This window comes from Cotesia typhae, unplaced genomic scaffold (genome assembly GCF_013202065.1).
Source record: "Cotesia typhae breed Kobodo isofemale line unplaced genomic scaffold, CoteBio_Ctyphae contig_23, whole genome shotgun sequence".
Lineage (NCBI taxonomy): Eukaryota > Metazoa > Arthropoda > Insecta > Hymenoptera > Braconidae > Cotesia > Cotesia typhae.
In genome coordinates, this window is record NW_027423729.1 from 250147 (window position 1) to 268234 (window position 18088).

The 18088-nt window shown below is 26.0% G+C and overlaps 3 protein-coding genes across 4 annotated transcripts; 2 read left to right on the forward strand and 1 right to left on the reverse strand.

The window, feature by feature from the left end:
• Positions 1-8985: 8985 nt before the first annotated feature.
• Positions 8986-11490, forward strand: LOC141524858 (uncharacterized). Of its 2 annotated transcripts, none has more exons than XM_074238982.1 (4): positions 8986-9562; positions 9642-9860; positions 9925-10038; positions 10376-11490. In XM_074238982.1, the coding sequence occupies exons 1-4, from the start codon at positions 9359-9361 to the stop codon at positions 10496-10498; spliced, it is 660 nt and encodes a 219-aa protein (XP_074095083.1). In that variant the 5' UTR covers positions 8986-9358; the 3' UTR covers positions 10499-11490. The 2 variants fall into 2 exon arrangements, with proteins under 2 accessions (XP_074095083.1, XP_074095084.1); XM_074238983.1 differs by having other exon boundaries at positions 9451-9695; positions 9809-9860.
• On the forward strand, positions 11346-14862 carry LOC141524859 (protein snakeskin). Its single transcript, XM_074238984.1, has 4 exons — positions 11346-11490; positions 12212-12266; positions 13607-13765; positions 13840-14862. The coding sequence occupies exons 2-4, from the start codon at positions 12222-12224 to the stop codon at positions 14026-14028; spliced, it is 393 nt and encodes a 130-aa protein (XP_074095085.1). The 5' UTR covers positions 11346-11490; positions 12212-12221; the 3' UTR covers positions 14029-14862.
• A 992-nt stretch (positions 14863-15854) lies between these two features.
• On the reverse strand, positions 15855-18028 carry LOC141524780 (uncharacterized). Its single transcript, XM_074238844.1, has 3 exons — positions 16916-18028; positions 16651-16842; positions 15855-16577 (listed from the first exon to the last, which is right to left on the reverse strand). Exons 1-3 carry the CDS (start codon positions 17097-17099, stop codon positions 15979-15981), a joined length of 975 nt encoding a protein of 324 aa, XP_074094945.1. The 5' UTR covers positions 17100-18028; the 3' UTR covers positions 15855-15978.
• Positions 18029-18088: the final 60 nt, after the last annotated feature.

Sequence of the window (18088 nt, forward strand, 5' to 3'; positions counted from 1 at the left end):
TTTTTTTTAAAAACATCTATAAACATCACCTACACAATGGGACGGTAACTTTCGTCTAGGAGGTCTAGGGCAACATTCAAGATCACAATCGGCCATCTCAATCTAAATCTGTAGTCACTTTTTAAATCCTGTTATATCCAAGGTACCTTTTTTATAAAATTTCCCAGGTTTTTAACTTTTTTGTCATTTTAATTTTTATTTTCGTCACACTTAATTATTGCTCTACTCATCAATTATACGAACAAAATTTTTTATTTTAACCGTATCATTTTTTGCCTTATTTCTATATTCGGCCCTTTATTTTTAGCCAACCAATAATTAATAACAATTAATAAGCTTTGAGTTTTCTACAACAAAATATTTTTTGGCTACTGGTTCTTCCGGAATACTGATCGTACTGCTTTATGTAGTTCATGCGGAAGTTATCATTATTATTGTTTATTAGAGCAGTAAATTGTCGTAATACATTATATCAATTATCATAAGTGTACAGTCAATAAAAAAATCATCAATTATTTTTAATAGTCTTAAATATTTATTATTATTAAATAAAATTATTTATTTATTTTTTAATAATCAAGTCAATAAGTAATTAAGTAATGTACTGAATGAATAATAAATAATGTATAATATAAGTATCAAGACTGAGACAGACAGCAAAGATAGAGATAAAAATGTTATCTGCATTTGTATGTAGTAGGTTGTAAAATGATAAGAAAATTAATGTAATCAGTGGCTGGTGGGCTGATAATTCGTATTCTCCAGTAATATAGAATACAGATGATTTGATATTAGATATTATAAATAGAAAAAGTGAAAAAAAATGTATGTGATATGTGTATGATGTGAGGGAGAATATAAATACAGGGATCTACTGATTTACGGGATAAATTTAGTTGGAAAATTCCCTTGAGACACAAAGCCACCCTACAAGATTAGGGTTGTTACTGTACAAAATATAGAATAGTTGTGAGATATCTCTAACAATGCATAAATGGAAATATGAGGGCTTACACCGATGAATACACAGGGTTCAACCCATTGTAAATGCCTAGCGAAAAATGGACAACTGGACATTTTCAATCCACTCTTTCATTTTTTATTTTAACGTATTTTCTGCAATGTATAAAAGTTTCTAGTACGCGTAGAATAAAATAATTTTAAAAATACATTTTTACAGACAATATTTCGAATATAACATTAATTAAAACTTTTATTCAATGAAATTTAGATTTTTTTTTTTATTAATTATCTGATGTTAATTTTCTGAAACACAAAATTCATACTCTGCAGTATAATAAATAATGTAAATTTATATATAAACACAAGAAAGCACTTATCCATAAGAAAAGTTTCAGTAAAAGTTTTATATACCGAGAGATTAAATTTACTCTCCATCTACAATTTGATATTAAAATTACTCTAGATTTATTTTTATCATCCAAATAAGAAATACAAAACAAGGAATAAGAACAATTCGTAAAATATTAACCGAAAGCACCGCTCTAATATAATTTATTTATAATTAAGAAAATAATGAAATAAAACGAATTTTAAAATCAGTTAATTTATTTTATTGAATCAATAAGTAATTTATATGTAAATAATATTTTTCATCAATTCACAATTAACTGTTGACTCTTTTTATTTCAAATTTAATTATAATTATGTATAATTTTTTTTCTCTTTACTGTCCCTACGTCATACATAATATTTATCTTAAAAAACGTCTCCGATCGACCTTTATTAAATGTCAAGCTAAAATAATGAAGAATCACCTCCACTCGGTTTTAAAACTAATAATAAAATTCCTATCGGATTTTTAGTACTCTTTGTTAGTATACAGTGTATGTAATGTAATTTCTACCTTCAAAAATATTGACGGTATTACTCTCATTTCCATAGAATAACTTTCTATTTGTTCGTAGAACAAATTATTCACTAATGTATTTTATCCTATTATTATTTTTTATTACTATTATTTTTTTTTTTTTTTTTAATATATAAGTACCGGTACATCCATCATGTTATGTTATAATTTATAATATTTGATTTGATTTGATGGAAAATGTAATTCCTTTGTCTGATGGTAAAACTATGAAGCACGCAGGTGTACAAGTTGGCTATAAACATTCATCCACCTAAACGTGCTTTGTATAGTGATAATTAAGCTGTCATTATATAACATATATGTATGTATGTATGTATGTGTGTAAGTGAAAATGCAATCACCCATTATCAGTCATGGTAAAAGTGACTACAGTTAGCTCTCTACCTCTCATATCCTGTTGTTTCATTTTGGTGCAAAGCTTGCTTTATCAACACACATCCTGTACTCTGCCATCACCCACAAGGTTGATGCATTAGTTTCCCTAAAAGGTTTATGCCATCACTCTCTAAATCCTTCCTGCTCCCATCACTGCTTTATATTCGGGTTTGCTATATTTACATTTTACCAACCGGGTTTTTGCTATACAAAAAAATATCGATAAACATTTTTTTAAAATCAATTTTATTTACACAGAAAACTAAAAAAAATAAAACATTTTTATCCTACACAAATAAAGAAAATATTTATTCTGAATGCAGCAAAAATTTTGTAAAACTAAGAATAAATTGAATGATGGAAAAAGACTTTTACTTCGGTCAAAACAGTTTCGGTCTTTCTAAGTATTTTGTTGGCTTAACTTTTAAAGTAAACCTTTTTTCTGTGGAGGTCCATCAATTACATGCAAGCAAGCGATCCTCAATTTTTAAACCCGGTAGGAGTCGAATTTTTACAAGCTGATTTTATTATTAGTTTCTCCGAGTTCTAAGTATTGTATCCCTCATTTTCATCAAAATCCATTTTATTAATGAATATTATATTTGAAATAAACTTTCTAAAATTTTATTCTGTTCATTATTTATTTATTAGGTAAATTTTACTTTAGATTATTCATGTTTTATTTTAAATCCAGGTTTTGAATATTAATTAATATTAACCCAAAAAGATCTTTTTTTTTATAATTTATCATAGGATTTATTTCAAGAAAAAAATTTTATCCGACATTGTCTAAATGAATTAGAGCGAAAAATGTAAAAGTGACAAGAAACTATTTTTGAATTGACTGATTATAAATCCGTAAAATTTGACTCTTTCTAAAAAGAAAAAAAAAAAAAAAAAGTTTTTTATCTCTTAGACCGATTATAGTCTTAACTCATATTAAAAAAAAATAAAACTTTAAAATTCGAATACTCTTGAGTGAATTTTCTTTTACGATCTAACTGAATTAAAGAAACTCAATAAAGTTAAAATTATGTTCTCTTTTGATCTTCTGATGGCGACGAAGAATCTGAAAAAAAGCCAAGACAAGATATTGTAACATTTTTTCATAAAAGTTATTTATATGAAGAAAATTATTTTTTTTTTTCATTCGGTGTAAAAACGGAAGTATTTTTATTTGCTTCGAAGGTAATAAGATTGGCAACACAGGTGACAATTATGAGAGCGTCACTCCCAATAGATTATTTATATTGAAAAAGACGGCGTTTAGCTTGGAGCGAAAAGGACAACTTTATTATTCGTCTGTCACAGTCTATTTTCTCTAAAACGGATAAAATGGATGAAACAAGTTTAAATTTGGGGCATGTATACAACTACTATATACATGTATAGTATAAAAAAAAAAAAAAAAAAAAATTCCAATTTGGGGAGTTTAAAAGAAATTGACTGTTTCTCCCTTTATTTATATGTCTTAATTTAAAATTTTGAATGAAATTTAGTTGATCAATATAATTGATATATGAATAACATACTATTTTTATAATTAAATGTTTAATGAAATAATTATTGTAAGCGCATTGGGATATTAAATTTTTTTTTTTATCCATAAAATTACGATAATTCAAACGAAATTTTTTATAAAAATGAATATGATTATAATACTCAATAAAACGTTTAAAAGTTATTTCTGTTCGTGGTATAAGAGTTGTAATGTAGTTTGGCATCACAATAAATCTTAAATGTGTACATCAACGAACCCATAAAATTTTTCCTTTCTCTTTCTCACTCCTTTTATCTTTTATTTCCTCTTTTTTTCATTCTTACATTAATTTTTGTTTTCACTATTACTTTCATGCATCTATATATTTATATATCTTTGTAGATATATTTTTAACCCGTTATTCATCTTAATTTCATTTGATTATCAATCAAATGAAATATATATACATATATATACATATTTGATTGACTTTTTTTTTTATTTATTATTTGAACGAGGTATAACAATTTGAGTTTTAAAAATATTAGGGAGTAGAAAATCCCTTGGTAAAAAAATAAAGGTATTTTAAAAACACACAGAATTAAAATCACAGGCTTAATGCTGTTGCTTTCTGGTTGGCTCGTCTTATTCCTCAGGATTTCCTGTTTCCTGCGCTCTTTACCGATGACCCTATGGACGGTTTAGTTCACTCTTTTACTCTTTATACATTAATTATTACACATACGATATACTAAGTTACTTTTGTAAGACGTTTCGTTTATTATCCAAACATGAATTATTTTACATATTTATTTCGATAACTAATAGAAAAATTTTTAACGAATTGTCAATCAGGAGTCACACAAATATTAATATAAAAAATTACTCATGTTGTAAAAATCTAGAGCAGATCATATTACACGATTCTAACTGTTAAATCATCGCGAGTGACGAGATAGATTAAAAAATCAGGTCACTGTGAAATAATCATACACATGTAATGGATATTGAATCAGTAGATTTAAGATTGAAAAAATGTTTAATTTATAAACAAAAAAATTTGATAGAGTGTAAATAATCTTATAAAAAAGTGAAAAAAATTTTATTCTGATGTAAACTGTGTGTCAGAAAGTGTAATGTTCATTCAAGATATGATTGAAATACATGTACATGGAGCATATTGCACTAAATTTATACGAAGGGTATAAACAGTGAAATATAATAAAAATCTAATGAAAATATATAAGATAAATAAGTAGAAAAATATGCTGCACACTTGACAGATCCAGCCAGTGTGATAATCTAAACTGATAAAATGCGAGTGTTCTGGTACTAAAAAACCCTATTTGATGAGCATAGCTATTTCCGGTAGGCTAAACGAGAAACGAACTTATTCTGAAATAACACGGAAATTTAAATAACAACAGTATGTCTTGGAACCTTTTAAAGGGTCTTTTTAGGAGTAAATCCGTGTCTAAAATGAAAGCTTGATAATTCGTACAAAAAATGGTCTTTGTATGAATAAAAAAAAAAAAAATTGCCCAATGTATAAGATGGCCACGGTTGATGCAAATTTATCTATGAAGAAATCGAAGTCTTTCAAAATGATTTTTCCAACAGTCTCCTGTGACCTTTTTTGATTTTTTTAGCTCTCTCTCTCTCTCTCTCTAAAAAAAAAAAAAAAAAAAAAAAAAAATCACCCCTAATTTTATCTGCCGGAAGCAACTTTGCTCGTTTTGTGGATTTTCTTGGGCCAACAGACTTGCGGTCCATCAGTTTATATCATCATACTCCCTGGAGTATTGGGCATTCACTGTTTGTTTTATATATATTCTAAATATTCGTCGTACAAACTAAATATGCTCTACATATATGTTCTGTCGTATATATTGAATATATATTATAAAAAAAAAAAAAAAAGGTTTTTTCAATAAAAAAAAAATTTGAAAGTTTTTATCCTTTGATATATTACAAGCTTATCACTTTTAATAATAATAAAATGTAATGCATTACTTCATTGAGTAAATGTGGATATAAATAAACGCAATAATTGATTTCATAATATGAAGGTGTCTTGGTAATTAATATATAGGAATTTAACAGTAAATAGATAAAGTTATGCTAAAACCACGATATGTTAATAAATTTTCACGATTTTTATTATATAGAGTATATTCAATGATACATATGAAAGTATTATTTATATATATATATTAAAAAAATTTTTTTGTTATTTCATCCAATTGTACCATTGCCCTTTAATATTGTATAATATGCGTCCATTAAAATGTTGATAATTAATTAATAAAATTATTCAATTATGAATACGTCGAACGTTTACCGCTACTTGGAATCATCTTACTGTAAAGTTCTTTAAATCGGATGCAAATAAATACAAATATATACAAAATATTATGTAGGTTGAGAGTATTGGTGTAAAACAGTGAGTGAATTTAGTGAAGCATAAAACAGTTAGCGAAAGCTTTAACACGAGCTACCGGCTTTAACATTGAGTAAATAATATTATCGCTCTGGGGTCTCACAATATTAATTACCAAGTGCTCCCCCCTTTTGAATGGTGAATTCAAAACTCTCATTAAACTTTCCACAATTCGTTTGCCTTCCATCAAGTGTTTTTATTCTTCCGCTTTTAAATGTATATCCACTGCTCATTATCGAATTTCAATGATAATAAAAAATAAAAAACGCTTTGTTTCAATAAACTTTTTTTATTTGACACTATTGTTTAAGTTTAATTGAAATTTCAGATTCAATCAAATGATGACTTTTTTAACAATTAGTTGTTTATAGTTATAAAATTTTAAAACTCCAAAATACGATATTTTAATGAGGAAAAAACTTTGCGAAATGTCAATCGTTTCGTATAAATTGAGAACTTTTTTATATTACTAATTATAATTTTATTCAACTTTGCACACTTGATGTGATCATTAATTAAAATAACACTTTTAAGTTATTAATTTACTTGTAATAAATTAATTTATATTGATTAAATTTTGTTTTTACAATACAAATGCTTAAAATGAACGACATTATGAGATCGCAAAGGTTTTATTACGGGCTCATTAAAAGAGAATGAAAATTGTTTTAATTAAAAAAAAAAAAAAAAAAAAAAAAATAAGTTTATGCGCTAGAAATATTATTCTAAGAATATTTTTTATGAAGAGTATAGTAATAAAGGAATACATAGAACAAGAAAGCATAAGTCATAACTATATAGATGCGTTAACTTAAAGAACTAATACTACGAGGATAGGAATCGTGTACATCTTCAGTATCATAAATCTTCTAGATGCTATCGTTCGTGTCAAAAAGTGATCTAGGGAATAATTTACACTTTATAATAACAATAATTACAACCACAACCACAACCACAGCAGTAGCAGTATTAACAAAGTAATAACAACAAAGCTTACAGGCTTTTACTATTACATTCACAACTAGAACTACTAACATTTTTTCGATCTATTTTTTTTTTTTTTTTTTTTTTTTTACTACGTGTCGGTTTGTCTTTGATCCCGTTTATCGTCTACATCTTGTAATAATGCCCTCATTATTAAGTTTATAGAGTACTCATTTAATACAAGTGGGTTAATGACTCGCGTCATTAATAAGTGGGTGGAAAAAATTGAATAAAAACTCTGAAAATCCATCCCTATATAGAACTTTCTGAAATTTTTAAGTTTAAAATTAAAATTTTATACATTTTTTAGCTCAAAAATCTACTAATCGTGTTAGGAAACGATCTTTAAAATAAGAAAAGTCTCAGATCACATGTAATTGTTGTCCGAAGCGAAGCCGGTGTGTGATAAAAGATGTAATTAAATCAAAATATTAAATTTCCTCCATACAAATTCTTATACCGTTAAAAGTAAAAAGGTCGGAGTATAATTGATTACATAAACACCGTTTCTCGGATTTTTTTTTTTTTTTTTTTTTTTTTTTTTTTTTTTTAAATGTTGCAGATAAAAAATGATGCAGGATTATTTTAATCCCATTTATTGATGAAAACGAAATAGTCAATTTTATTTGAAGTAACAGTTTCTTTAAAACTCAAAAACCCTTTCAAGATTTTTTATTGTTCCTATCAAAATAAATAGTTAGAAAAATGTAACGGGATATAAACCTAATATTTATGTTAGATATGTTCAAGTTAATTTTTTTTGTAAAGTTGATAACAATAAAAATACATTTAAGAAGCTTATAGCAGACTAAAAAATAAAATAACTAGACAAATTATTTCAATCAGAAGTTTAATTAGCTTATCTTGTTGGTGATAAGTAGATGCAGTGTGAAAACCAATTATAAAGAATATTCTTCTTTACTACTGCCGCATTTACAACACCAACGAAGGTCGACAAGCAGTTGGTTGTTGGTAGCTGAATCCTAGAGAAAGGCTCCATGGAGACGCCATCGCCGGAGCAATTGAATGTTGACCGGCGCCACTTACTTTAGATCCGCGTGTTATGTTTATATCTTCTATACTATAATTTCTTCGTATATGATTCTATATCATACGATAAGTGATTTTATCCGTTGATTGTAAGCCCGAAAGACATTTAAATGTTTTTATATTTTATTTTATTTGTCTCTATATCAAATTTAATTACATTAACAAAGTTGTTATTATTATTATTATTATTATTATTATTATTATTATTATTATTATTTTTTTTTTTTTTTTTTTTCCCATAAAAATCTTCGAAATAATTGAATCGAGAAATATATAATATAAGAAATAAACAAAAACATAAATATTGAATAATTATAAATTATTGATGTAAAATGATGAACTTCACGTGTTTAAGTAATGATTAAAAAACGTTTTTCCGAAGAACTGGCGGAGTTAGAAAAATTAGCGCGTATAAGAAAATTATATTTATTTGATTATACACTATTAAAGCGTAACCCTAATCTATCTCACATAGTTCACGCAGCATTACATTTATCACAATGTGTAAGTTAATATTTTTTTAACCTCATTATAAAGTTTTATTTTATTGTACGTGTACATTAAAAGTAAAGTCAGTAATTAAATATTTATTATCAATATTTTGAGTAAAATGTTATAAATATAAATTTATATTTCATGTTGAACAACATAGAACAATTAATCGTGATTTATTTATTGAATGATATTAAATAATAGGAAATGAAGAAAAAAGTATGTATATAACGAGGACAATTGTATTGAATTACATAATTGAATTGTGTCGTCGTGTATTGCTCTTTTTATATCTATATATACATGGATATACGTGTATATATAACTATTAACATTAAACACGCGCGAATGAAATCACGTTTGAGGATGTAAGCGCATTGCGTGAATACAATAAAAATCAGGCCTTTTTGCTTTATCAAAAAAATTCTCTTGTGAAATGTTCTATAATTCTATTTTTTTATCCGAATATTAAAATTTAATTTCTATTAATTTATTTTACTTGTATCCTTTTTTTAATGTTGTCAACAAGGAAAATAAATTTATTAATTGAGCAATCGTTTAACAATTATAAAATAATTTTATTTATACTATTATAATAGTAGTATTGAGTTTTAATTAATCAAAAGAATTATTTAATTGATTACAGATGGTAATAACATCTACAGAAGTCTTTTCTCACTTATATCATGAAATCCATAGACGATTAAAACTAAAGAATCCTTCTTTACCCAACCTTGATGGTGATCGTGATACATTATTAATTATCAATATACCATTTAATTTAGTTATGAGCTTGAGTTTATGTTTTATGTGGCTGTGTGCTAAAAAATTATCAAAAAAAAATGAAATTGTTAGTTGATTTACGTTTTACATTGGAGATCGGTGTGAATGTGTTAATCCTAAAAAAATTCTATTTTTATTTTTTTAAGTCTTTCTGTGGCTGTTTTATTGGTAGCATTTTGACATTAATAACTTCGATAATGGTAATGAGACAATCCCAACTTCAAATTAGTAATGCAGGAATTCACATCTCGGATGTAATTGATCATCCAATATTTATTCACGACTTCGTTACTTGTATTTTATGTGTTTTCAGTATGGCGTTATATCAATTACAATTTTGGATTCTCTACGATTATTTACATTGGGTTCGTTTACTAAAATTTCCCTTAAAACTAATGACTCAATATTTAATTTTCCTTGAAATTATAGAGATATAAACGAAATAAATTAGCTCATGATGATTTAGAAATGAAGCCAAGTTCTACATCAAGAGATGCACAAACTTCAAGTAGCACATCAGTCACACTAAGAAACGAAGATCCTGTAAGTATAATTTTAATTAATATAAATAACTAGCGCAAATTTCGGGAAAAAAAAAAAAAAGAACTCTCAGGAGACATCTTGCGTTTGATTTATTAACTCTGAACTGTCGAGACGAAACAGATTATCATTTTCTTCTTTGCTTACCTCGCTTTATAATATCAAATTTATTTAAAAATTACCGATTATTGTGGGGGTATTATTATCGAAGGAGCGGGATAAAATCAGGCACTTGAAAAATTTTTTATCCTAAAAAATCTGAAAATATTCAAAAATGTAATTTTACGTCATATCCCACCCTTCTCTCATATTTTATTTTTTGAATTAACTTTGCTTTTAGATGGATATTGAAAACAATCGCATTAATTTATACTGCTGTTGTGTTGATTACTGGAAGTATCTAACAAGGCCGAAACGAAAAAATCGAGTCAACGGCGAGTTTCAAGTTACTTACATAATGTAAATAAAAATAAAAATTTTTGGTTGAATCGAATGAAATTGTATTTGTTTTAATTTCTTTTTTTTAATTAGTAAAAATCTAAAATCGACTAATTTTTCGTAGATCTACAAGTAATAGCGCACGTGCTTTGGTCCTCCGAATTATAAATTAAATAAACAATACAAAGTGTACACTTTTGAGTTCTCCAAAATTTTATCTTTTTATTTTTTTTTTTTTTTTTTTTTTTTTTTTTTTAAGTTTAGAAATGTATGATGAGTAACAATAAATGCATGACATCATAATAACAATAAATGATGCTTGTAATAGTTAGTTGAGTTTATATGTCATACACTTATTTTTCACTCAAAAGCATTATTTTATCTTGTATGTTGTTCTGTAAATCCTGTGTTTTCAATGAGAATTTTATTTATAGATATTACGTTTATTGTTTGCACATGAATCATTTTATTACTTATTATTATTATTTTTAGTTATGTATATTTTATATCACAACACTTTCTTATCAGTGATCGAATAAAATGTCAATGGTTGATGATTTTAAACAAAGTAGCATAATTTAGTAAATTAAAAATTTACTTTATACAAAAAAATTGATGAGTTTTTTTTTGTTAATGAATACTTAATGTCTATGATGCACAATACTGTAACTATCAAATATATATAAAGAATGATTCATAACTGTGAGTATATTTTTATACATGTATATGTATGTGCTTACAATGAAGTAGTAACGGAGCGGTCGAAAGAAAAAAAGAGGGAGAGATGCGTAAAAGCGTAGTAGAGGAGACTCCACCACTGTTTTACCATTGTATTGATGCCATTTGCCACTCTCTTTCTGGAGTGAATACAGTTAACACGGTTAAACATTGTCAAGTAACTGCCGGCATTTATATAAAAAAGTAGATATATTTCTATTTTTTTGAGTTATAAGTTATAAATCTTCAACGACACTATTTTTTTAAATAAATATATATCCCCGCTCAACTCTCACGTGGGTAAGTTAACATTTTTTATTTCAATTTAGCTCATTTAATTGTAAAAAATTTTATAACATCAATATCAAAATATTTATCATATCCTGTAACTATAAAAAAAAAAAAAAAAAAAACTATAAATTAAAATATATTATCTAAAAATTTTAATTTTATCGTCGTTGCGTCGTTTGCGTTCTACGCACACCACATCTTCCCCATTCCATAAACCTAACGAACTTTTCAATTTTCCAAAAATAAATTTATTTCCACACCTTAAAATTATTTTAATTCTTTATTGGTTTTAACTGTTGAAAACTTAAAAATTTTTTTTATTTTGGTATTTATTATTCGAAAAAATATTAGAGATTTATTTTGAATTTCGTAATTGTAAAATTAATACTGAATTAATGTAAATACCGCGAATATAAAGTATAATAGCTACGTCAATGGACTGGCACAATAATAATCTACACGTGTTGAAATTGCTGGTAAAAACACAAAATACAACTCCAGCATCCGGTTACTTGAATAAGGGGATATTTGTCTGTTTAAATTTGTTCATAAGAAAGTAGGTTAAAATTTTTAAGTATCATTACAACAGTACATATTATTTTTAAATTTCACTTAAAAATATAATTTTATTTTTCTGACAAATTATTATTATTATTTTTTTTTTTTTTTCTTCTTATTAGATTAAGAAACGAATCTTGACTTGGCTAATTTATATTATTCTTTTTACCAGAAAAATTAATATGGCATCCTTTACAAGACTTTTTGTGATCAGATTACTCGAACTGGTAAGTAAAATTATTTACTTAATCAATTATAATAATAGAAAATTATACAGTAGAAAATGATCAATTTAAATTTAATTTAATTTATGGTAAGCACAAATGGGCTTATTAATAATAATAAAAATAAAACGGTCAAATATGCGAGAGTTATAAACATACGATGACATAATCTTTTGCATTCTTCATCGTTGAGGTTCATTGATTATAATCATAAATAAGTCGCTAAAAATGATATAGAGTTAATATAAACGAGGCCTTGCGTGTCTCTTTAGTAAGGTGTAACTCTAATGAATACCAATCATTACACACCAAGTATGACATGATATTTTCTCTCCTTATTTAATCATCATATTATCTTATACCTTTCTCATTAATAATAAAGAGTTGTATACTCTCACTTAAATTATTATTTAAACAGAAGTATTCACTTTTTTATTGTATTTATAATACAAATTAGTTGTGTCAGTAAATTGAAATTAAAGTTTATTATAGAGTTTTTCTGTTGAGGTAAAGAAAATTTTTTTTATCGATGAAAATGATTTAAATTAAATACTTAACATAGATGCCCTCTAAAATTAAACTTCAAGTTCTTTTTATAAATATAAAAAAAATTACAATAAATCCCATGAGCTGACAATTATACAATATTAACCATTAACTCGTAATTCATGGATCAATTTAGATAGAATGGGTTGCAAGATGACGTATTCTGTAATTTCAATCCCTTTAAAGTCGTATACCATTAAATCAGGCATGCACCGTGCTAAAGTGAAATATAAAGAATAACTTATTTAGCCTTGATAAATAAATTGTCGATTTCTTTGCATCTTCAACTGTAGAGTATGCTGAAAGATCGCTTTGAGTCTTTGAGATCTCAATTATACTACGACACATACATGATATTATGTCTATTAAAAGTATGATGTATATCATAATAAATAATTTTTTAGATTTTTCTTGATATGAGAAATCAACATCAACCGCTCCCATGTCGTTTTTGCATCAAAGCTTGTGTATAAAATGTTTATAAGTTTTTCAGGAAAACGTGTAAAATTAATTTTTTAATTTTTTATCGATAAGTCTTATAGTGTTTCAGTCTAGTATAAAACTTGGCAAATTATTTGTGTAATTAAAAAAAAAAAAAATAAGTATGAAAAATTTTAAAAAAGAAATCAAATTGAATATAGTTGTATGTACTCGTAACCTGGAAAAATATTGAGCACAAGAATACAAACTATAAAAGTACTTATAGACGTTGCGAGGCAATAGATTTTATATTTGTATTTCAGGTCGTACGTTGTTCATACATGTATATATATAACAACAATGTCATATTCTTTCAGGCAATAGTATGCTGTATTATCGGACTTCATTGGCATTCAGAAAATTTCGGTGACTTGCCGACTCGTTTTATATCTACCGGAACAGCTGGAGGATATCTCATTATTCTTGTTGGTTTGTTTGCTGGCGGGTTGATGGGAACACCAGTTAATCGACGAGTGGTACATACCCCAATCATTAATCTGACTATTGGTGTTAACATTGATAATAATAAAATTTAATTTATTTTTGATAGGATTTGTTCTTCAGCCTAATCGGGTGCGTATTGTTCATCGCATCAGGAGCATTAGTAATCGATGCCTTTGATAAAGTTGGATACCGAAGCGCTGCGCGTGATCGAGGTCTAGCACGTGGTTCTTTGTGCATTATCGAAGGAGCACTGTTTCTCGTCGATGCTATTCTTACTTTCCGTGGGGAGGCTTAAACTTATTTTTAATTTATAATTTTAAGATTTAAAATTTTTTATTCAACCATAAAGAACGGTCATTAGTCTTAAATTAAATAGATTTTCTTTGAAAGGAACTATTTTTGTCAAATTGAATTATATTTTATAAAAATTTATATGCATATTAAAATTATTATTATTATTATTATTACTAACTATAGATTATATAATAATATATATATATATATATATATATATTTATATTATTAATTCAGTACAATGTATTCTACCTGACAATTGCAGCATCTGAAAGTTCATAAAATAAGCTTTAATTTTTATATTACACTGGGGAAAAAAAAAAAAAAAAAAAAAAAAAAAATACTTTTACTCAATTAAAAATTTCTTGGTTCAAAAAATTCGATAACAATAAAATATTCTATTATTATTAATTATTAATTTCTGAAGAGAAGAGCATCAATATTTATCTTTGGATAATGAATAAACAAGAAAATAGCTTTATTTAAATTTTCTTAACAAAAGTATTTTTTTTTTTTTTTTTTTTTTTTTTTTTTCTTGGTGTATTTAATATCGAGTGGCCTTATTAAATTAAAATTGTTAAGAATCAATTCCAAAGCAGCACTGTTCAAATAATGTCAATAACCCCCATAGAAATAATTTAAGTTAAGAAGTTATACTACTTGATAAATGGAATTTAAGAAAGCTTTTTTATTTCAGTATTCAAACTATACAAAATATTAATCTTTAAAATTGAAATAATTATGTCATAATTTTTTAATTCATAAGTGCCATTTAAATATTTTAAACTATGCATTAAATTAATATTTAATAAAGAAATAATTTATTTTAAAAATATATATCTCTATAATCTTTGCTTTACTATTTACTATTTACAAATATATGTATAATCATATTTTTACATACAATATTTTAGATTTCGTATTTTATATCATTGATTTATAAGATGAGAATCAATAAAAAAAATATTTAATCATAATTTTAACAATTTTTTTTATTACCTTTATAATTAAATTTTTAATTATCTTTATTATGATTAATTAAATAGTACACCCATGGTATTATTTTAAGTGATTATTGATAAAAAATATAAATCGAATTAAACTTAATTCGCTTCCTCAAACAAAAATTACTTATTATTGATAAAAATTTAAGTATTAAAATATTTATTATACTTAAAAAAAAAAAAAAAAGTACCGACAATTTAGATTTTTAGTAAATATTTAGTACATGACTATTAATACTTAAAATTATTTTAGATATTGCTAGGGGGCATGCATTATAGGGAAGGGATAGATAAGTTGTATTTTTCAATCTTATGAGGATGATTCTCCATGGCCTTATCTAATTACTGGAATAGAAATAGATTATTTTATAATAGTTTCTATTTTACTTGTTTGTGGATATTGTAAAATTCGTGCCCATCGAATTATGGTAAGTTAAAAAAATTGTAAAATTTTTTCTTTCAATCATCCGATGACTTAATAATTTTTTATTCCTACAGCATGGACTTTTTAATTTCATTGGATTTGCTTTATTTGTCGCAGCAGGAGTTAGATTAATTTATTATTATAAAATTCAATATGACTTTACCAAATCCGAATTAAACTTAAAGTCATTATCAACTGCCATTTTGGCACTTTTGAAAAATGATGACGATTCTAAAGCCTCTAAAAGCGGCGATTTATAAATCAACTCCTCTGAGGAAGAGCACACTGCAGATTTAAAAAAATTATTCATCCTAAGATTTACGAGAGGATCTATCGACATCGTTCAAGGACTAATTTTACTAACTGATTCATTTTTTGTCTTCAGAAAATATTATTAGTTATTTATTATATAATTTTTAATTATAGGGTCAATATTTAATTATCAAAAAATAAATTATTACACATATTTGAAAGATTGCTAAAACTTTTATTTTAAATATTATCTTATGAATTATTTATAATATCATTTGTACTCCATAGGCACAACGATACCTTCATACTGATTGTCCTCAATGCCCCAACTGTTCATCAGTACTCGTCTTTTAATAGCTTCACGATAACTAGTAACATCAGTAATCATTTTCAACCACAACCCAATCATTTCAATCATGTACCATCTTTTCATGTTTTCATCAACTTGATCGTCCTGTAAATCCGAACAAATTAAATCTTCATCCGCGGCTTCAGGGGTTTCCTCAACCTGAGCGAGAGGACTCGGGAAAATTTCTAAGCTTGCGGAGGTAAATAGTTTACGCAAAATATGTTCGTTTCTTGTTAACAATCGACGCACTGTCAACCGGCTTTCGTCAAATAATTTTTTAAAACGGTCTTCTGGTCGTTCATTTAACAGGATACTCAAATAAAGTTCTTGTCTATTCGAATTATCTTTACTAGAATTGTTATTTGAATTTTCCGAAATCTTCATTGTGTTTTTTATAAAGTCATGCAATTCTTCAATGCTATTGAATCTATTTATTTGAGCGAAACCGTCAAAATTAACTCGATATTCGTGTGCTTTTTGTAGGAGACTGTCGTCCATTGTTATTTTTATTTCTGGAGGATCTGCAGAATAATAAAATTTTTGTTATTTAATTTATTTTTCATCAATGAAAACAAAAAGAGCAAAAATACTCACCTAAAAAGCTAGATTGATTATTTTCCGGTGTTAAATTATTATCCCCTTCAAAATTTGGGTCTTCCTCTCCGTCATCATCATCATCATTATCATCATCGTCTTCTGTATCAATAGATTCTTCTAGTGAATCATTGTGCCAGATTATATTACTAGTTTTTTCAGTGATCTGTATCATACGATGTGAAGTAGATTCTACAATTATTAATATTAGTTATTAGTTATCTATATTGATTATTAAGTATCAAATAAATAATAAAATACAAACCACTTGGTTGATCTGGAGCGTCTTCCATATCTTCCTCTTGCTCTTCAATTATTCTGTCGTCTAGCTGATCCGTATTCAAGAGAGAATTGTTCAAAACTTGACCGAGAAGATTACGATAAGTTCGACACCTTCTTATAGAACGTGGTATTGAGTCTGAATTAACGGCAATTATATTTATTCTCATAACTTGTGATATGATACATCAAGGCCACTCGATTTATCCAGTATAACTAATTAATATACATCACCACTAATTATTACTAATTGTACCAGCGAGATTCAAAGTGTCAATCAATTGTTTAAAATTGACAAAATAAAATAAAACAGTGATGTAAAATTGACTTATTCACTTGTCACAAAGCTAGCTTACTGTTCTAACAATGTCACTGATAACCGTTGGGTCATAGAATGACAGGTCGATTGGTAAAACTCTGACACACACGCGGATATCTATTTTCACCCAGGGCCACGTGATGAAATAATCTGTAATTGGTCTAAGCCAATTACGCTTCTATCGACAATATTGCATCGTCAATAATCAACAATACTATTTTTATCGATTCTTTTTATTCTTAAATTTTATATTTGTTTTATTCCAAAATTTTTAACTGTACTGTGTATTTTATTTAGGATAAACTATATAAATTCCTCATCTAGTTAATATTTATTATCAAATTCATCTTGATTTAACATTTTTATTTTACTTTCATTTATTACGGTAAACCGTAAATAATACAATAATTGTACACAATGTTCAGTGAATTCTTATTGAATCTATTAAATATTTGTAATTATTTATTTTTTGTCACTCATAAATGTATATAATTTATATATGTACTTGAATTTGGCAACGATAAATAATAACTCAGTATATTTCGGTAATTCAAACTCGAGTAATGTTAATTGTAATATCTCTTGTACATACATAACTATGTGTTTATATTTATTGAATGTATACATATATAATTTAAAATCTTTATACTTTTATTAGGTGTATATATATATATATACTTTCGATTCAATCGATATGTTCGCCAGCGTTATATTAATTTTTAAATTTATACTTTCACTAATAATAATATATATTTATATTTATAATTTCTATAATTTATATTTTTAAATATAATAATGATCATAGTCATAAATATATATATATATATATATATATATATA